This window comes from Silene latifolia, chromosome 10 (assembly GCF_048544455.1).
Source record: "Silene latifolia isolate original U9 population chromosome 10, ASM4854445v1, whole genome shotgun sequence".
Taxonomy (NCBI): Eukaryota; Viridiplantae; Streptophyta; class Magnoliopsida; order Caryophyllales; family Caryophyllaceae; genus Silene; species Silene latifolia.
The window spans coordinates 67,723,134-67,745,825 of record NC_133535.1 but is presented as its reverse complement, the minus strand read 5'-3'; the positions used below and the strand labels follow the sequence as shown (position 1 = coordinate 67,745,825).

Below are 22,692 nucleotides of genomic sequence, written 5' to 3'. Positions count from 1 at the left end.
AAGAATATAATCTTGTTAAGATACAAAAGAGGTTTCACTTTTGTGACCCTGTACACCACGATTTGATGTATGGCTAGCCCATTATCAAGCTGAATATATTCTAAACCAAACTATAATGATACATCATGTAGATGATACAAGACTCAAATTGGTAACCCAAGATTAAACCTTAAATTCTGGAATGATGAACGCAAAGAGTTATCGAGTACTCTTGGATCCATTAGATTGTTAATCTTATGGTATATGCGTATCTTGTATTCAAAGCAAGATGTCTCGTGCCTTTTGGTTGAAAAAGAGATCGAGGTTGTAAATCATTGATCCAAAATAGGTTGATCATTTTCTTTTACCAACGATTTAAGTTAACGCTAATGTGTTCACTTAATAAGGTAAATAGAGAAATCTTTGAAGAAGTTCAAAGAGTTCAAAGTATCACGATTTAGTCGTGATGTGATTATCAAAGTGAAGACTTTGATATAAGCCAAAGGAAATGTGATATCGTATCACAAATTAATCTCTCTTAGCACGGATTATGGGATAATGTGTGGTTGGATAAAGAAATCAAATGCTATTCGATATGGTTTGGACTTCAATCAACTTACTTTGAGTTACTTGATCCTTTTGGGGATTTTATCATTTTGTCTAAATTATTTTTCCACTAAATCTAAAACGAATCATATGAGATATGAAATGGTAGAGTACCATGCTTGTAAGTTTTCACAAGAAACAAATGCTCATTTTTCCTTACTATAATCACGAGTACAACGAGTTTGTGGCTCGTGAAACTGTCTTTCTAGAATACAAGTTTATTTCTAGAAGACAGAGTAGGAGAAAATATTCAAGAGCCGCAAAATAATTGTGTCAAAAATTGTATGTCGCAAGAAACTGGTTTTTCTTGGCTACATGACGTTGTTTCTTCGAAACCTAGGAGGTTGAACTCATCACTTGTTGAAGATGATGAATTCGTGTTACTTTTAGAAAGTAAAGAGCTTGCAACTTACAAAGAAATTATTTGATTCAAGTTACTTCTGGAAAGTAATGATCATATGACTTAAATAAGAGTGTTTAAGTCAACTCAATACAAGGCTTAGAGCCATGAAAATCCAAAATAAATTCCAAGTGGAATTGTTGGATATCAAAAAGAGATATCAAAGCTTGATTGGTGGCAAAGGGTTTTGCACTAGTTGAAATTCTTAAGTGTATTTGGATCTTCTTAGGGATTGTGTTTCATTATGATGATATACATATAGCAAGTGAATCTAAAACCCACTTCTTCAATTAGAAGGAATATATTCAATACATGTCTTGAGTTTTGTAGATTCTTGCAATCCTAAGATAATATGAAACTTAAGAGAGGGTCTTAAGTAGGACATCAATGAGTTGGAATCAATGTTTTGATCATGTTATAAAACTTTTCTCGATAAGTCGAGAAGTTGTGTTTATACATGGAGTTTAGTGGGAGTTACGGAAATTTTAATTAGTCTTATATGTGGATGACATATTTATCATTGGGAATGATTTGACACTAATGAAGTATTATAATACATCTTTAATATCCGGATTTATGGAGATAAATCTACATGATATTAGCATCAAATAAGAAGTCTTATGTTGATAAGATTCATGATTAGTTCAATCGAGTTGAACATATTTGATTGATTCCATTTGTTTCCGCTGCCGGATCAATTAAATGAGTAATGATGTACAACACTTCATATACTTTGAGTATGATGAATTGTTTCAAAATCGAATTTAAGTAATAGTTACCAAGTAGCCATATAGATTATTCTTAAGTGCTTGAGAAAGCATTAAGGATGGAAAGTTAAGTGTTTTTGATGCAATTAACTAATTTGTGTAAGAGTGTTACACGAATGACAATTGATATTGCGAAAGGTTTCAGACAAAACCATATTCAAAACACGTGAAGATGGTTAAGGAACCATTGTGGCTATCTTATTTAAGAAATAGATTTGCTAGAATCATTCTAGGCAATAAAGAACAATGAGAGATATTTACAACGGAAATTAAGTACACTTGAAATCATGAGATGTGCAAGAAGGATGAGTCCCACATACTGTGAAAACAGTGGGAGCTATTCTAAGGCTAGAGGCCCTATGTCTAGATTGGATCTAGACACGTACTCAGAAAGTTTTGTAATGCAAATGTATACATTACATAGGAAAACGAGTATGTAGTAAGTTTGAGTAAGGTACAAGAAGTTGATAAAACCTACTAACCAAAGCCTTCTCATAGGCTTAACATGATGAGTCATGTCATATGTCATTTCAATTGCATTGAGATGAACAACTACATATAAGATGAAAATGGATTATAAAATTATGAAGTAGTAATCAGGTATTGACTATTCATATGAGATAATCACATTTGTCGTTCGAGTTTTTAAATCTAAAAACTCCTTTTATACCTTGTTACATCCAAACGGGTTGTAGAGACAATATTGAACCCCGTTAAAGTGAACCCGGATTAACATGGTATTTGCCCATAGTCACTTGTGTGAGGTGACGTCTCGAAGTGACTAGAGTGTGATGCGATTGATGGCAAGTTCAAGTGCCATAGAGTCATGTGAGATGACTAGTCGATCATATAGGCAGACTGTTAGGAACACTTGTCGGGCCTTATGACCGCTTATAGAGTTCTGGCAAATTTATATAGCCTGGTCGTGGTAAGAGCTACTATAGTATTCTAATGAAACAATTCTTTTGACTAAAGACTGTTCGCCCAAGGTGGCACAGTTTCAAATTAACTTTGATTTATGTTACTACGACCTTCTTAAATGGGGTCAAATGGGCATATTTTGGGTTATGATGGATGTGGCTAGTCGAAGAGAATAGTGCGATAAGAATTGTCCACCCCCTTGTCAGGGTTAAAACAATATCTCAGGGCCACTCGAGGAGTAATGAACTGGAAATGTGTGGCCACACTCGGAAGGTATCTATGGTAGATGATTCCGGTCAATCAGTTATTCTCCAGATCAAGGAAACCACTCTCGATATGATCACTTGCAAGTACGACCTGAAAGACACCTTGCATTGAGTGGGAGATAGTAATAGGACAAGAGAATTGGTGACGCACACTTGTTGAGGACAAGTGGGAGATTGTTGGAATAAGTGTCCTCCGACAATAATGAGATCACAACTGTCGATCATGATGATCACACGTTTAAATCTCATTTTAAGAATACATGTGGGATATAATATTTTACAGTCAACTGGTTCACACATATCGGTAATGATTGGCTGACTAGAGTTTGACATTACTGTCGTGTGACGGTGATGATCAGTTGATCCCCTTAGGTCATACCTATAGTGAAATACTCTTAATTGATTATTTAATTAATCGTATGCCGATACGAGTTAATTAAATTGCTTAAAATTGACGGGTGATTTTGTGAGTAAAGTTAACGTGTCTTATTGTAATTTGATTAAATGAGATACGGTCTAAGTAATCGAATTGTTTTATTACTTAGATAAAATTATTGTTTACGAAACAATTGAAATTGAAAGAATAATTTATTATAAATACAAGACGTTGTGATTTATAATTGATAAACCGTTTTGGTACAAGTAATTACGAATTACTAGTCGATTTTGTATATGACATATTTGATGAGTATGTTGATTTTTAATATGTTAAAAATATATTACAATTTCACATGTCAAGTAACATGTCACATATGTCACAATTGACAAATGACAAAATAAAATGGATCTTCCATTTTATATGTGCCGAAAAATTGGAGGGAGTATTAGTGGATAAATTGTGTTGATTATTCTAATAAGAGAAAGCACAATGATTAAGCCTAATAACTAGTCATGCATGCCTAGTCTTGTCTTGAGAAGAACACAAGACCATGCATTGGCCTCTCCTTCCCCTCCAACCGATTTTCTACATAGAAAAGACAAGGGCTTTTCTTTGATTATTCACATCTTTACTACCTAATTTTTCTAGTGTAAGAAAATTAATTCTCTCTACTATTTGTGAAAATCTTAGAGAAATAAAACCACAAAAATTACTCCCTCTTGGACCGATTTATTCAAGAGCAATTACAAATTATTTTTGTGTCAAATTTTAAGTAAAGACTAATATTATTACTAGATCATAATAATATTAGTTACTAAGAGGTTTCTTTGGGTATATACTTTTGGGAGAGGTTCTAATTTGAACCTTGTTCATCCATTTTAAGGAAAGCTCAAGAACTAACAAATAGGTGAATTTGTTGGTGCCCTTTAATCTGAAATCACATAGTAAGATTGATGATTTCTTCTCTTATCTTGTTTTAGTTTGCATGCATAAGATCTAGCATTTGTTTTATGACTAAATAAATTATTACATATATGAATATGTTAACTTAAGAGATTAATGATTTCTAAGAAGGTTGAGCACTCAACACTCTCCAAGTGACTAAACTCATCCCGGAATCCGGCATTACTAGTTATTCATCCTTAGTCTCCATGGTTTCCTCATCCTCATCACATACAAGAATCCCATCCTCTCCCCAATGAACCACTTCAAAGCTACTAAGGGCTCTCTTGGTTGGACATTCTTTGGCAAAGTGTCCATAACCTTGGCATTGGTAACATTTTTTGAGAGGTTTCAATTCCCTTTCCCCTTGTCAAGTGTGGATGTCATGGTTGGAGTGTTGGTTTCTTTGGGTTTGGTCTCGGTATAGGGGGTCTTGGTAGTTGTTTTGGATGGGAATTTTGAATTAGAGGTCTTCCCTTTGCCCAATTTATTCACACTTAAAGCCAAGTTCATGGCTTCATCAAAGGACCACAACAATTGCATTCGAACCATATTAGCAATTTTGTCATCCAACCCTTCCACAAACCTAGCAATTTTTTTCTCGGGTTTCTCATTGATTTCACATTGCAAGGTGAGTTGTTCAAAGTCTCTAAGATAGGACTGAAGGGGTTTTTGCTCTTGTTTAAGTCGGGTGAGTCAAATGATCATGTCTTGAGTATGGTCCTTAGGCACAAATTTCTCCATAAGTTTCTTTTCAAGCTTAACCGAAGACTTAATAGGTTCCTTACCCTCCCTTCTTCTTTGGTTCTTTATATTCTCATACCAAAGTGAAGCATCACCCTTAAATTTTAAGATTGCAACTTTAAAAGACTTAGCATCCGAATAGGCTTTAAACTCAAAGACTCTTTCTATGGTTATAACCCAATCTAGCAAATCCTCGGGGTCTAAACTACCATAAAAATCAGAAATTTCTACCTTTAAGTCTTTGTTGAGCTCCCTTTGAAAACCCTCAAGCATGGACTCCGCCGAATCCGACATTGCTTCCTCTTCATGGTTGCCTTGGTCTCGTCCTCTACCCATGACACCATGGTCTCTTCTCCTACCACGAGGTGGTCCTCCATCTCTTGGTGGTGTTGGAATATTAGCCATGATAACATTGAAGGAGTCTATCATTAGGTCGCATTTCTCCGAGAGTTGTGTTACTTGAGTCTCAATACCGGCTAGTCTCTCCTCACTCATGGTTATTTTTGTGTTTTTGGATGTGGTTGAGGTTTATAGTGAACTCACAAGGAAGGTTTCTTCCCAAGACTAACACAACAATGGAATTGTGTTATAACCTAGGCTCCGATACCAATTTGAAGTAAAACTCTTAGGAGTCGATATTTGGACAAATAAGACTCGATTTTAATAATGAAACGGACTGTTTAATTGTGAATAAAATGACTATATTCTGGACAGAAATTTCGAGAATTGAATTTCAACACTCGGATGGACTGTTTGTAACCACTGAATAATTTGGAAAACACAATGGATTGAATTGCAAGTACGATTAGAATTGAGTGACTTGGGATATGACTTAATCTAAGCAGTAAGCCACTAGACTAAGCCTAAGAGGGATCCAAGCACTAAAAAATGGAATCAATCAACTCTAAGCACAAATAAAAAGAGGGTCTTCTTGCACTAAGCAAAGAATTTTTGGAGAAAAATAATGTTTTCACTGTTAATCTTCATTCATCAAATCTGATTTTTTCATGAGGAAAGCCTTGATTTTATAGGCCAAGCTAAGTAATCCTCACCATACATTCAAATATTAATCTAAGGGCTCATAGAGTCCCACAAAAACCGTGCAAGCTTGGTCCCAAGGACCTTGTACAAGTTGAAAATCAAAAGCTTAAACAAGGAAAGTAAACTAATAAGACAATGATTATTTAAATATAGAGGAAACTCTTTTGGAAGTTTCAAGGGGTCCGGCCAAGCTTTTGTAAGAGTAGTAGAAAAACAAAAAGAAGCCTTGTGGATGTCTTGGTTAATTTAGGAAGGTTGAAAGTGACTTGAAAGTGACCTTGTACCTTCCTTTTGCAAACCGTGTAAGCTAGGGCCACCCAGTTTTGTTTCTTGCTTTTCTATATGATTATCACCTTTCCAAGACACAAGTTCTTAGACAAAAATACTCTAAACTCATCATAGAAGATTTCTAGGCCATAAAATGCCCCATGTTCTTAGACGTATTTCAAATTGAACTCTATCTCGGTCAAGGGACCAAAATCGGGTTCATGGTTGCTTGTTGTGGATTGTTTTGCTTCAGACTTCCCTTGGTAGCATAATTATCACAGGCTGCTCTTGCTTTAATTCTTTGATCATGGCTGCCTCAGATAAAAATAGTACTCCATTGATTTCCTCAGGCATGTTAGGACTTCCATAGCCTCTTTGGTTTGGTGGTAAGGGGGTCAGGGTGACCTTTTTGCCATTGTGCTTGAAACTATAGACATTTTCTTTCCCTGATGAGTGGTGATCCTATCAAATTCCCATGGCCTCCCTAACAGTAGGTGGCAGGCATTCATAGGGGCCACATCACATAACACTTCATCCTTTTACACCTTCCCAATTGAAAAAGGAACAATGCACTACTTGTCAACTCTCACTTTAGAACCTTTGTTTAACCACCATAATCTGTATGGACTTGGGTGCTCTTGGGTGGGTAAACCCAGCTTGCAGACCATAATGGTGGAAGCTAAATTGGTACAGCTACCTCCATCAATGATCAGGTTACACACCCTTCCTTGGACAGTGCATCTACTTCTGAAGATCATGGATCTTTGGTCAGCTTCTAGAGGAGCTGGTTGAGAGTGCATAACCCTCCATAGGACCAAACTGTGCCATATTTCAAGGTGGGCTACAACTTGTCCTTGTTCTGTTCCCTCCTCAGTTTCCACTTCTTCTAAGACAAGTGTCTCATCCTCCTCATATTCAACTAGACCTTCCCTTTCTAACTCTTCAATCTCCATAGCTGTGAGAGCCCTATTGGAAGGAAAATCCTTCTTGAAATGGCCAAATCCTTGGCACTGAAAGCACTTGATCTTATCCCTGGACAGAGGTGGGTTTGCCTTAGGGTACATGGGTGCCTTTCCCTTGTCTCCAATGGGTTGGGTAGCTGATTTAGGTGTCTCAGTGATGCTGACACCAGTATAAGGTTTGAATGTTGGTTTGGTGGGGAATCTAGGTGTGACAGGTTTCACTTTTCCTAGTTTCTTAACTCTCAAAGTTAGATTTACAGCTTCATCAAATGACCAAACCGGCTGCATCCTTACCCTACTAGCTGTCTTAGGATCCAAACCCTCAATAAACCTACCAATCTTTTGCACAAGTTTCTCAGTAACCTCACATTGCAGGGTTAGCTGTTCAAAGCTCCTAAGTTAGGTCTCAATAGATAGCTGGTCTTGCCTCAACTGAGTCAATTTAATAAAGATATCCTGGGTATAGTCTTTGGCTATAAATTTCTCTCTTAATTTCTTTTTTCAACTTAGCCCAAGACCTGACTGGTTCCTTACCATCTCTAATCCTTTGGTGTTTCATGCTTTCATACCAAAGAGATGCATATCCTTTGAATTTTAAAATGGAAACTTTAAAAGCTTTTCTGTCATCATAACCCTTAAACTCAAAGACCCTCTCAATAGATCTAAGCAAGTCTAACAAATCCTTAGGATTTAAACTACCATGGAAAATCAGGGATCTCTACTTTAACATCTTTATCTCTAACTAAGTAGTTACCTTCTTCCATCATAGACTCTTCTGATTCTGAGTTGAGCTCTTCTTCATTCTTATGATGTGGTTGGCCCCTTCCTACTCCAAAGAAACCTCTACCTCCGCCTCTTCCTCTGTAGGGTGGTGGTCTTCCTCTTTCGGGAGTGGGAATGTTTGCCATGACAGTTTTCACAACTTTCGGGGTCACATTAACCAGGTTGGTTAACTGATCCATTTTTGCCTCAATTCCTGCTAATCTCTCTTCACTCATGGTTGTTTTTTTTAGTTTTGATGTAGCTAAGAAAATGAACTCACTTTTCTCTCACTCAAGGCTAACACAAGATGGGATTGTGTTATAACCTGGCTCTGATACTAGAATTTGCAGTGTAAATCACAGGGACATACACAAATTTGACAAACCCGGACAACAGACAATGAACAATCTCAGGGAATGCAATGAACTTGAGAAATTTGGTGACAATAGCAAATGACCTTAACAATTCATGAAATTTGGTGATAATTCAGTTACGGTGATAAAATAAACATAGTACCAAAATTCAGGATTTTTCAAGCGTTCTAGGTATTTTAAATAAATTGAAAAGTATAATTAATTGAAATTTGATGATTTGGGAGGATTAAGACTGAAATTTTGGACGAACAAAAGGATATAATTATCAAATTTACCCTCAAGCAAGCTTGTGTGGTTCTTTTGATTGAAATGTTTGGACTAACAAATGGATATAATTATCAAATTTACCCTCAAGCAAGCACATAAGGTTGACTTAATAATTTGGGAGGATTAAGACTGAATTATTCAAGCAAGTACAGAATTAATTCAATCTCAACCAGACAATGCACTTAAAACAGCTCAAGCAAGCACGAACCTGTCCTAAGTACCACCACAGATCCTTAATCAATAGCTAAGAAAGCACAAGGTATTATTAAGTCTAACTTACAACTAAGACTCAGCAAAGTTAATAAGAATTGCAAATTCTGATAGAAATCTCAAGGTTTTTTCATTAATCAAAGTCTGAGTAAAACAGACTGAGGAAGGGTCCTTATATAGGCCTTTTCTGTGAAGTCTTAGCACAAATAAAACCCTAGATACCTCTATCTAAGGGCCAGGATTAGTTTCAGGAAGTAAACAAGAACATTGGAAATATATTACGACGAATACAAAAGGAATTAAAGGAAACCGAGTAAAAACAAAAGTGTTTCAGCCATGATAGTGACAGGTTGCTCATAGACTGATGTATCTCCTTGGCTGGTTGTGTGAAGTCAAATGGCCTCGGTTCAGGCACCAACTGTTACTCTAGGTGCTATCTGAAGACTGGTGAAACAGGCCAAGAGTCCTTTGTTGAGAGTTTTTCCCTTGTTTGGCCAAAAATGGCAATTCTACTTTATCTGATTTACCCTTCCCGCAATTGGCTCCTCTATTTGATTTTCTGTGAAATGGTTTGGAAAATAAGCCTGGCTCCCTAGGGTTGATCTAATCTTAGTTGAGTAAAGATTCAGCTGCCATGGTGGTAGCTTGTGGTTACCCTGAGTCGTGCACTTGTGGCCTGATGAACTTGGACTGACAGTTGACGTTGCCTGAGTATTGTTGCTATGCTTGTTGTTGGCCTGGGCATGGTTTGTTGGGGCTTGATACCGTCGTTTAGTATCAAAAATAAAAACCAAAGTACTACTAACAGAAGTCAGCGGTAAGTAGGATCGATCTCCACATGGAGGCGGTCACTATCTACTTGTTATTCCAGTCTGTCTAATGTCACTATTGGGGGTTTTTAAATGATTTCTAACTAAAAGTGGTTAAGCCAAGAGAATTAAAGAAAAGAGCAATAAAATAAAAGTGGATTAAAGATGTGACCAAATAAAGAGAAGTATGCTAGGAATTCGGTTCACCATGGCAATTGACTAGCTCCGTTATAAATAGTTCAGACGGTCTATTGTGAGAAGGGCAAGGGAAAGGTCCTTCCGGTCCGCTATCCACCCTAGATTACAACTAACTTAACTTTTGTCCTCATTAGGGTAGTCTAATTTTCATAACAGGTCTTTTCATTCCAATCTTCCGATCTAGTATTGAATTTAACCAATTTAATGGGTTTAGAAGCGTGCACTTACAACTAAACGATAACAGTTATATTGTCATAAAACAGTTCTCACAATCAGTCGTTTAACCTATACACAACATCGTCAATTAACTACCATGGCTCCCCTAATCCTAACATAAAGGGATTTAGCTATGCATAAACATAACAAGAACAAAAGATGAAGAAATAATGAACATTGTAAATTAAAGAGAGTAAGAGAGAAATACAAATTAAGATCCGGAAAAAGAGGAGTCGAACCAATATCCAAGGCAACAAAAAAAGTGATTAAGAGGTGATAAGAGAGAGAGGAAGAGATCCCTAAACCTAATCACGTCTCTCCTATTTATAGGAGAGAAAAATCTTAAACTTAAAACACGAAACTTAAGCTAAAAGCCTGTGTCCAATATCCAGCTGCTCGATCGAACACTTTGAAACGCTTCGATCGAGTAGAATTCTGCAAAAACCACTCGATCGAGTGAAATGTCGATCGAATATCTCTAATAAAGCACCCCTCGATCGAACTCATAAAGTATTCGATTGAGTCTTCTTATCCTCCAAAAGTGTTCGATACTATAGTCAGGAAAACACCACGATCGATGATTCCCTGCTGCAGCAGCTCGTGTTCTTCACATGGTTAGTTTTCGAGACTCCTTCACGCATCCCAAGACAGTAGCATTTCCGCTCCAAATCCGCTCATCCTCTAAATGCAAGCAAAAAGGGCAGTTCCAGGCCCGATTCCGCTACTGTTAGGTCCATTCCTGCAAATAAGAGAAAACAAACCAAACTATACGATTCGGGGCATTTCGTTGCATAAAACTATGAGGATCGCATAGAAATACGTGCTTAAATAGGCTTAAAAAGACTATATAAAATGCACGTATCAAATCTCCCCAAACCAAACCTTTACTCGTCCTCGAGTAAACTAAATGCAAACTAAAGGAACGGAGAAGAAAGCTCAGAGCTAGCTACAAATGACCACTTAAAACCAATTTAATGCAGACAACTAATACTTATAGCGAAACAGTCAAACGCAAACGAGTTGTATGATGTTTATAACAAAGCTGAACCGTCGACCTTGCAAGACCTTTGATAATGGACTCTTACGGGTCACTCTTCTCTCATGAAGCAAAGGGTAAGCATATAAATGTAGGAGAAAAAGAAATATAGTCGCTCACCTAAACTACGACCCACATAAGCATGCATGCAGTTGATATGATAGATAATTCTAACTACCGTTCACATACATTCCAATCAAACAAGGTCTGTCACAACCGAGGGCTTACAAAAATACGGTAAAGTGAGGCAATGGGTAAGAAAAGGCAAAACATTTTTGGGAATGTGGAGGTATAAGCCAAGCTAGCTACCTAAACAAAACCAAACGAACCATATCCGATTCTTAATCCATCCAAATTTAAGCATAGTGCCCTTCATTTGGCACAAAAACTACTCACCAACCAAAACAACAACTCCTCACAAAATATAGATAAAACATAGGAGTGAAACCGTTACAAACGAATTTTTCTTTTTACACGGTCTGTTTTTCTTTTTTCTTTTCTTTCCCTTCACGTTTTTTTTCTTTTTATTTTTTTTTTCAATTTTTGTTCTCATCCTCCTTTTCCATAAATTACCAACTCCTGATAGTACAATACAAACCAAACTTGGCACAATAAACAATATACCATAAAACAATCTAAACTAGCTTGACAAGGCAGGCTAAATTTGGATGTAGTTAAGGGTCAATAGGCAAATTTGGCTAAATGTGGAGTTTAATGGGTAAAAGTGAAAGAAAAGGGGAATGTAAGCGCCTCCCTGCATGTGACACCAACCACTAACCTGAATGTATGTAGGCAAAAAGCAATTGAATTTCATAGAAGTGCAAAAATAGTGTACATGTTATGCAAGGAGTAACTACCCACAATCCTGCATGAAACCGGTGATAAATGACACCAGTTTATACGGCTCTAAAACTTAGAATATATGAGTAGGTTGCCAAAATTTCAGGTCAAGTCTATTCGTTCAGCTAAATTTCAACATTAACTCGTAGATATGCAGAAGACAAAGCTAAAGATATTAATTTATGCAAGGCTTAAGTAAAATGACTAAATGTAGTGCAATTTCCTCATTGAAATCCATCGTTCCGACTCAACCTATATGCAAAAGTAAACGTGAATTTTTTTTGGAATTTTTCAGAATTTTCTAATTTTTTGAGATTTTGATTTTTATAAAAATAAACAAGCAATGCATACAGAAATGTAATAAAAACAACATGCAGACACAGATATGGATGCGTAACCTCCCCAAACCAAACTGTACAATGCCCTCATTGTACCAAAAAGAGGGAAAGGTGATGGAAACTGAAAAGAAGAGAGTGAAGCAGCAGAAAACATACAAGATAACGCGAAGTAGGGACCTCCCCAAACCAGCCAGCAACAAGGGAGGTCGCAAAACAGCTCCATCAGTGTTGTTAGAAGGAAATCAACCAAATCTACTCGACGGTACTCGATCGAGAGGAGTTAGTACTCGATCGAGTACAATAGGCTGCCATAGTGTTCGATCGAAGGAGAAGGGCTACTCGATCGAAAGGTCTGTTTCTGTGGATGCTTGATCGAGGAGGATAAGCAATCGATCGAGGGAGTAAGCACTCGATCGAAAAGAAAATAGCTCGATCAAAGGCTCCCTGATGCGGTATACCTAGGTGACAGTGAAACACCTGCAAAGACGCAAAATAGCAACCACAAAACGACCAAAAATTGAGCCGAAATTGTTCGTAGTCTATGGTTTAAAAACCAATTATTACACACACAACAGAAACTTAAATGTTCGAAAAACTACTCAAAAGAAATCTAATCTCTGGATTGCCTCCCGGTAAGCGCTAGTTTCAGATAGGTCCCAGCTCGACCTTCTCTTTTCAACAGCCATTCCAATTGAGCCCAGTCAAAACAGCTCAAAGCACGCAGCAATCGATCAAATAACTGTGCATGAGCTACACAAAACTTTAAGTAGCACCATAATAGAATAATAACATAGGAAATTAAAATATACAACTATTTAAGCCTATCAAATTTCCTATGACAGCTCCCAAAATTATCCACAAAATAATTCTGCCCTCCAGCTACGGGCAGAATATAAAAGCTCAAATTAACCGTAGGTGGAAAATAAGAGAGCCCAGGATCATTTAAAAGCAATCTAAGGTACCGTATTAGCTTAATGAATTTCTGATGACAATTATGGTGAAACTTTATTAGCTTATACATCCGACCGGGAGGGGGTCGAGCATCAAAATAAAAAGCAGGAGTCATATGAGATAGTGTACTATTAATGAAATTATCATTAACTACCTCAGGTCGGCCGCTCCTAACGTTGGAATCATTGGCAAAAGAATACATTACCTCTTTCATGCTAGGAACATTCACTGACTCAGCTACCTTCTCGTTCCCCTCCTTTTCGGGTCCTATCCCGTAAATCGCAGCCTCTAGCGCGTCCAGCTCTGCTTTGAAAATGGGGGATTCACCATAACCATTGTCTTCGTCCAAATCGTCATCCAAAATGGACCAAAGAGATATAGCATTGCTCTCTGTGGCCATATCAATCGATCGAGAATGCATAGTGCTCGATCAAGGAGTTTTTTCATCAAAAATACTCGATCGAGGAGTACTGACCGTTCGATCGAGTTGTTATTCCTCAGCCGTACTTGATTGAATAGTGTAGGGTGTTCGATCGAGGTCTTCCTCATACAAACCGTTCGATCAAGTGGTAAGTTCTGCTCGATCGAATTCCTCCTCATAGAATTCACTCGATCAAACAAGGTGGGCTGTTCGATCGAGTGCTTGATGCTGAACCGTAGTGAGGTGCTTGAGAAATGCTTCATTTTCAATAGCTTCTTCAATTTCCGAGTCGTAAAAATCTTCATCATCAATATAAAGCTCAGGTCCTTCATAGGAAGGACCGCTCTCGGTACAAATAGCAAGTACCTCCTCTGAATGCCTATAGTCTATCTCGGTAGCTAATTGAGCTATTTGAGATTCAAATAGCTTGACACGAGCGTCCCTAGCTTTATCAGATTATTGCTTTAGAAGTGCAAGTGCCTTCACCAAGGACTTTAATTCAGCAACCTCTTCATTCTCTTTAATGGGAGGAAGGGTTTGTTGTTGCGGGGACCCGATAAACGAAGACTTTTGATAGCGGATGTGGTGGCACATATGCAAAGGAATGAGTGGCTTGCCTACGCTGCCTAAACGCATAGACTTCGCCGTTCCCCGCTAGACAGATAACAGCATTGTGCCCCGCAGCACCACATCTCTCACAATAGACCACCTGTCGTGCCATAGGATGGAACATAGGTGGAAGATCAAAGGTACTCAAGCCTTCCCTTTAATGATCTTTTACCTAGAACTGCCTAGATAGGACCTGTAAGACCTATCAAAACAGCACTAGAGAAAAAGATGAAAATTGCCTCAAGGAATAAATCCCTTAAGGCTAAAGACAGACATATATAAACAAGTAAATAAAATAGTTGCCTCCCCGTCAACGGCGCCAAAATTTGATACGGTCGTTTAGTATCAAAAATAAAACCTAACTACTACTAACAGAAGTCAGTGGTAAGTAAGATCGATCTCCACAAGGAGGCCGTCACTATCTACTTGTTATTCCAGTCTGTCTAATGTCACTATTGGGGGTTTTTAAATGATTTCTAACTAAAAGTGGTTAAGGCAAGAGAAGTAAAGCAAAGAGCAATAAAAGCAAAGAGGATTAAAGATGTGACCAGATAAAGAGAAGTATGCTTGGAATTAGATTCACCATGGCAATTTACTAGCTCGGTTATAAATAGTTCAGACGGTCTATTGTGAGAAGGGCAAGGGAAAGGTCCTTCCGGTCCGCTATCCACCCTAGATTACAACTAACTTAACTTCCGTCCTCATTAGGGTAGTCTACTATTCATAATAGGTCTGTTCAGTCCAATATTCCGATCTAGGATTGAATTTAACCAATTTTATGGGTTTAGAAGTGTGCACTTACAACTAAACGATTACAGTTATATTGTCATAAAACAGTTCTCACAATCAGTCATGTAACCTATTCACAACATCGTCAATTCACTACCATGGCTCCCCTAATCTTAACATAAAGGGATTTTGCTATGCATAAACATAACAAGAACAAAAGATGAAGAAATAATGAACATTGCAAATTAAAGAGAGTAATGAGAAATACAAATTAAGATCCGAAAAAAGAGCAGTCAAACCAATATCCAAGGCAACAGAAAAAGTGATTAAGAGGTGATAAGAGAGAGAGAGGAAGAGATCCCTAAACCTAATCATGTCTCTCTTATTTATAGGAGAGACAAATATTAAACTTAAAACACGAAACTTAAGCTAAAAGCCCGTGTCCAATATCCAGCTGCTCGATCGAACACTTTGAAACGCTTCGATCGAGTAGAATTTAGCAAAAACCACTCGATCGAGTGAAATGAATACTCGATGGAATATCTCTAATAAAGCACCCCTCGATAGAACATATAAAGTATTCGATCGAGTCTTCTTATCCTCCAAAAGTGTTCGATCGAGGACTATAGTCAGCAAAACACCTCGATCGATGATTCCCCACTGCAGCAGCTCGTGTTCTTCACTTGGTTAGCTTCCGAGACTCCTTCACGCATCCCAAGACAATAGCATTTCTGCTCCAAATCCGCTCATCCTCTAAATGCACGCAAAAAGGATAGTTCCAGGCTCGATTCCGCTATTTCAGGTCCATTGCTGTAAATAAGACAAAACAAACCAAAGTATACGATTCAGGGCATTTCGTAGCATAAAACTACGAGGATCGCATAGAAATACGTGCTTAAAGAGGCGTAAAAAGACTATATAAAATGCATGTATCATGGCTCATGTGGTCTTGATTGTGCCTGGTATTCCTAGGCCATATCCTGGTAAGGTAAGGGCATGTCTAGGTTTTCCATGGCCTTCCTTCAAAAGATCATTAGCTTGGTTAACAGATCCGGCTGCACTTTGGAGTCCAAACGACCTTAGACATCCTTCAGGATCAATTCTATTGGCCCAGGATGATGGGAGATGTCCAGATCATTCTCAGAAGGTGTTCAGTCTGTCAAGAAGCCAAGTGCTATTTCCAGGTTGGTCCATATACTCCTTTACCAGTGCCTGATAAGCCATGGGAAGATGTAAGCATAAATTTTATTGTTGCATTAACCAGGACTCAGAGGGGCAAGGATTCTGTGATGGTAGTTGTTGATAGATTCAGCAAAATGGCTCGATTTATGGCATACAAGAAGACTGAGGATGCTGCTAGTGTTGCTGAACTTTATTTATAGGAAATTGTGAGGCTACATGGGGTACCAAAGACCATAGTGTCTGACAGGGACACCAAATTCATGAACTATTTTTTGAAGACCCTATAGAGACTTCTAAAAACAAAGTTGTTGTTTAGTACATCTCACAATCCTCAAACTTATGGCCAAACTGAAGTCACCAACAAGACATTGGGAAGGATACTGTAATATAAACCCTATGGATAGACAACAATGCAGCCTTGTTTGCAGGACACTTTAAAAATACCAAATGATCTTCTAAAATTCTGAATTTTTGTGACAAATAAGATTTAATAGGGATCTGGAACTGTGCCCAGTCTCATGAATTTAGAAGGAATCTAAGTATTTTTAAACTCAACTGAAACAGCCTGAAACCTTAAGATTGTAGACAACTGACCTGACTGAGTTTAAGACTTGTTTAGAGTAATGACAAGATATAGTTAAGACCTTAAATTTACACAGAAGATGCACAGGAAACTCTAGATTATAATCTAGCAATTTTCAGACTCAAATCCACAGATTAACACAGGATAAAAGCTTGAACTTGCTCAACACAATTAAACTGAACCACAGATAGACACGGGTTCAACTTAATGATGCCAAACTGACTTTGATCAATTAACCACAAAGATCACAGGTTAATCACTAGGCCAGGGTTCCAAACTATAGTTTAAACACAAGTTTGAAAGAAATGAGTGAAGTCTCATGGCTAATTTTCATTCAAAAAATAATCTGCTTGAAACAGATGAGACATAGGTCCTAATATAGGCCTTGTCTTTGCATTACAATTCGAAACCCTAGAATCCAATGGTCCAGAATTAAGCTAAGATGAGTACAAATAACATACATTATCTTACAAACTGGTAAATAAGGTGAACAAGTGAAAATAAAAAGCAAATGGGTAAAACAGACTGAAATAAAGCATTGTTGCAGGCTGTCACTATCACTTGTCTTCTTGTGCACAGTTTGCTATTCATTTAGTCGCTAGTTGAAGTCAAGGATTCTTGTTGTTGTCTTGTGGCAGGCTATGTGGAAATGTTGCCGCAACCCTTTACGTGCAACTCTTTACAAGGAGCCTCACAAATGCCTCACCAAATAAAGAAATGCTGCTTTATGCTTTAACTCCAACATGTGACTGCTTTGCTTTCCTGTTGCTGAATTTTCTGCTGAAATACATTGCATTTTAGGATGACTGGTGTGGATGCTTTGGGACCCTTGCTTGGACTTTTAATTGAGACTCCTTTCAGTTGGGTATGGTTGCAGCTGAAAGCTTGATCATGTGAACCTCTTGATAGGCACCTCTGGTGGTGCAGTGGGTGTTGCCTGGACCTGATCTTTGGGTTGGTCAGGGTTGGGATCCCCTGATCCAGCTCCTGTTGCAAGAACTGAGATGCATAGTCAGCAAGTCCTTGAAGGATTGGGATTTGAAACTGTCACAAGCTGAGTTTGCATTCAACATGGCACCATATGCTGCAACTAGTGATAGTCCATTTGAGATAGTCTATGGGTTCAATTCACTCATGCCCTTAGACTTGTCCAATATTCCAAGAGGAGAGATGAACTTTTATGCTAAGGCCAGGGCTGAGCAGATGCTAAAGCTACATGAATCAGTCAAGAAGCAAATTGAGAAGGCCAATGAGAGGTACAAGAGGCAATCCAAGGTCCCTCAAAGGAAGAAAGAGTTTATGCAAGGGGACCTAGTATGGATACACCTAAAAAAACAAAAGGTTCCCAACAAGGAGAAAGAACAAACTGATGGCAAGAGATGATGGCTCTTTTGAAATTGTTGGAAGGATTGGGTTAAATGCCTACAAAGTTGATCTACCAGGTGACTATGGAGTACATGGCACTTTCAATGTGAGAGATTTCAGTACTTACTATGAATCAGATGATAAGGAGGCTACATGCTTGAGGATAAGCCCTATTCAACCAGGGGAGGCTGCAGTAGGAGCCTGGAACCACGCCAATACTATTCAGGAAACAAGCAACAGTCCCAGCCACATTACCTAGATAACAACCATTGACAAGCCTGCTTTGGGAGGTCATACATATCAGTAAAAGCTCGACCACTAGCTGCCCCCTTGGCCAACTGAAACTTCAACAAACTAAGCTCAGAAAAGTCCTTGGGAGCCAGGCTTAATTCACATTGCATCCAAGAGTAAAACAAGCTGAAAGACAAGTTGCTGAAAGAGACATAAAGCATAAAGCAGATTGCCATTTTTGGCTAAACAAGGGGAGAATTGAGACTAAGGACCTTTTGTTTGTCTCTCGATATTTCAGATATTACCTAGAGTCAAAGTCGAGGCACCAGCTGCATGAACTCATCCTTATACTTCCAGCCAAAGCATTAGAGCAGTCAGAGAAGCAACCTCTCATTATTAGTTGCAGTTTTATGTTGTTTATTGTAGATTGCTTTAAAATCATTTTGTTATCATTTGTAAAATATTTCCATCACTTGCTTGTATCCTAAGAACTAATACTGGCCCTTGGATGAGGTTTCTAGGTTAAAATTGTAACAGATTTCAAAGAGGAAGGCCTATATAAGGACCTCTACCCCAACTACATTGAGGCAGCTTTTGATGAATATTGAACCTGAGATTTCTCTAAATTTCAAACCTCTTTAACTTGTGCTTAGTCTGTAGTTAAGAGTCAGGTCTGTTAACATCTTGTGATTAGAAATATAGATGTTGAACAAAGTCTGTTGGTGAGGTTTTACAGTAAGAGACACAGATCAGGGCAATGACATTTCTACACTAACTCTGGATCACTCTAGCCGGGCTCAAAGCTCAACAACTTACAACAACCCTGAGCAGGCAACAATTCCAATAAGGCCACCCTGTCCAAGCCAGAAGTATCAATTCCTAGCCAGCCACCAGCTGCCACAATTGCCAGCTGAGAAGTCCATATACTAAGATCAATCCACACTCCAGCCAGGGCCAAGACTTAGTCCAAGAAACAACCTCAAGAGACACTCAAATGTTGCTTAATGAAACAAGCCAAAAAGCATAAAGCATACTTTCCTCTTTTGGTGACGCAATTGTGAGGCTACTTTCAAAGTTTCCTTGCTCAGTTTTCGATCTAAATGCAAGGCACGAAACCTCACAAATAGCTTTGACTTTGGGAGTAATGCTCCAAGCCTCCAAATCCAATAACCTGCACATAACAAGCCAAGGACAGAATGCTTTTTGCATCAGCCACAGTCTGTTTTACCCAAGAACTCTTCTTTTACTTGTTTAATTTTGAATTTTAGTTTTTAAAAAATTTATCTTTCATTTGTAGTTATCCTAAAAAAAATCCTGGCCCTTGGATGAAGACCCTAAGAATTTTAAACTTAATTTTCAAGGCCTACATGAGGACCTTGAGGCTGCTATTGAAAGGAAGACTTTGATGAATGAAGAAAAACATTGAGATTTCTCTCAAATTTGCAAATCTTACTAACTTTGCTTAGTCTTAGTTATAAGCCAGAATTGATAATACCTTGTCCTTGCTTAGGTATTGATTAAGGATCTGTGGTGTTACTTAGAACATGTATGTGCTTGCTTGAACTTTATTAAGTACATTGTCTGGTTGAGGTTGAATTAATTCCGTGCTTGCTTGAATGATTCAGTCTTAATCATCCCAAATTATTAAGTAAACCTTTTGTGCTTGCTTGAGGGTTAATTTGATAATTATATCCTGGTTTCTAGTCACAAAAAGAGTCATTCGAATACTGTTGAGAAAAATGTTTGAGTTTCACTATAATTCAGTCTGGTTTTCTAATAAATTCAATTACTTATATTGTTGGAAAAATTCTAAATTTTGGCTCAGTTTTAGTTTACCATCTTAACTAAATTGTCACCAATTTTCACAAATTTTCAAGTTCATTGACTATTATTATTATTAAAATCCTCAAATTTATTGCATTCCCTGAGATTGTTCATTTGTTTATTTTTAAGGTTTGTCAAAATTGTGTCTGTCCCCATAGTTTACACTGCAAATTCTGGTATCAAAGACAGGTTATAACACAATCCCATCTTGTGTTAGTCCTGAGTGAGAGAAAAGTGAGTTCATTTCTCCAACTACATCAAAACTACAAAAACCAACCATGAGTTAAAAGAGATTAGCACGAATGGAAGGAAAGATGGATCGGTTAAACAACCTAGTTAATGTGACCCTGTAAGCTGTGAACACTGTCATGGTAAACATTCCCACTCTAGAGAGAAGAAAACCACCACCCTATAGAGGAAGAGGCGGGGGTAGAGGTTCCTTTAGAGCAAGAAGGGGCCAACCACAACATGAGAATGAAGAAGAGCTTAACTTAGAATTAGAAGGATCTCTGATGGAAGAAGGTAACCACTTAGCTAGAGATAAGGATGTTAAAGTGGAGATCCCTGATTTCCATGGTAGTTTAAATCCTGAGTATTTGTTAGACTGACTTAGAGATGTTGAGAGAGTCTTTGAGTTTAAAGGTTATGATGACAGAAAAACTTTTAAAGTTTCCATTTTAAAACTGAAAGGATATGCATCTCTTTGGTATGAAAGCATGAAACACCAAAGGATTAAAGATGGTAAGGAACCAGTCAGGTCTTGGGCTAAGTTGAAAAAGAAATTAAAGGAGAAATTTATAGCTGAAGACTACACCCAAGATATCTTTATTAAACTGACACAACTAAGACAAGACCAGCTTGAGGCCTACCTAAGGAACTTTGAACAACTAACCCTACAATGTGAGGTTACTGAGAAACCTGAGCAAAAGATTGCTAGGTTTATAGAGGGTTTGGATCCTTAGATAGCTAGTAGAGTAAGGATGCAGCAGGTTTGGTCATTTGATGAGGCAGTCAACCTAGACTTAAGAGTTGAGAAACTAGGAAAAGTGAAACCTGTAACACCCAAATTTCCCACCAGACCAACATTCAAACCTTATACTGGTATTAAGATCACTAAGACACCCAAACCAGCTACCCAACCCACAGTAGATAAAGGAAAATCACCCATGTATCCTAAAACCAACCCACCTCTGCCTAGGGATAAGATTAAATGTTTTCACTGCCAAGGCTTTACCCATTTCAGGAAGGATTGTCCATCTAACAGGGCTCTCACATCCATGGAAATTGAAGAGTGGGAAAGGGAAGGTCTAGTTGAGTATGAGGAGGATGAGACATTGGTCCTAGAATAAGTGGAAACTGAAGGGGGAACTGATCAAGGACAAGTTGTAGCCCACCCTGATACAGGGCACATTTTGGTCCTATGGAAGGTTATGCACTCTCAACCAGCTCCTCTAGAAGCTGACCAATGATCCATGATATTCAGAAGTAGATGCACTGGCCAAGAGAGGGTGTATAATCTGATCATTGATGGAGGTAGCTATACCAATGTAGCTTCCACCATTATGTTCAGCAAGCTGAGTTTGCCCACCCAGGAGCAGCCCAGTCCATACAAGTTAAGGTGGTTAAACAAATGCTCTGAAGTAAGAGTTGACAAGCAGTGCATTGCTCCTTTCTCAATTGGGAAGGTGTGTAAAGATGAAGTGTTATGTTATGTGGTCCCTATGGATGTCTGCCACCTACTATTGGGTAGGCCATGGGAGTTTGACAGGAACACCACTCACTGGGGAAAAGAAAATATCTATAGTTTCATGCACCAGCAAGAAAGTTACCCTGACTCCTTTGCCACCAAACCAAAGAGGCTTTGGAATTCCTAATATGCCCGAGGAAGTCAATGAAGTGATGTTTCTATCTAAGGTAGCCATGTTCAAAGAGCTAAAGCAAGAGCAACCTGTGCTATTTCTACAGTCAAGAGAAGTTACCACTGAAGGGGAGAGCACTGGTGGGCCTGCAGAGGTTGAACCTTTGATTCAGAAATACAAGGAGGTTTTTCCAGCTGAGTTGCCTAGTGTATTGCCACCTCTGAGAGGGATTGAGCATCACATAGATCTTGTACCTGGTTCTATGCTTCCTAACAGGCCAGCCTACAGATGTGATCCCACAACAACCAAGGAACTACAACACCATATTGAGAAGTTGATGACAAAGGGTTTTCTAAGGGAGTCACTGAGTCCATGTGCAGTGCCTGCTTTACTGGTGCCTAAGAATGATGGAACATGGAGGATGTGTACTGATAGTAGGGCTATAAATAACATCACAGTCAAGTACAGGTTCCCTATTCCAAGGTTGGATGATATTGAAGGAAAAGTAGATCTATATATACTAACATATTCTTATATGTTCTAATTTATTTGGTCATAAAATAAATTCTAAATCTTATGCATGCAAACTAAAAAGGTAAGAGAAGAAACCATTT

At 38.2% G+C, this 22,692-nt stretch overlaps 1 protein-coding gene across 1 annotated transcript; it reads left to right on the top strand.

Moving 5' to 3' along the window:
- The first annotated feature begins 21,691 nt into the window (after window positions 1-21,691).
- LOC141607730 (uncharacterized) lies at window positions 21,692-22,093 on the top strand. Its single transcript, XM_074427083.1, has one exon. The coding sequence runs from the start codon at window positions 21,692-21,694 to the stop codon at window positions 22,091-22,093; it is 402 nt and encodes a 133-aa protein (XP_074283184.1).
- Window positions 22,094-22,692: the final 599 nt, after the last annotated feature.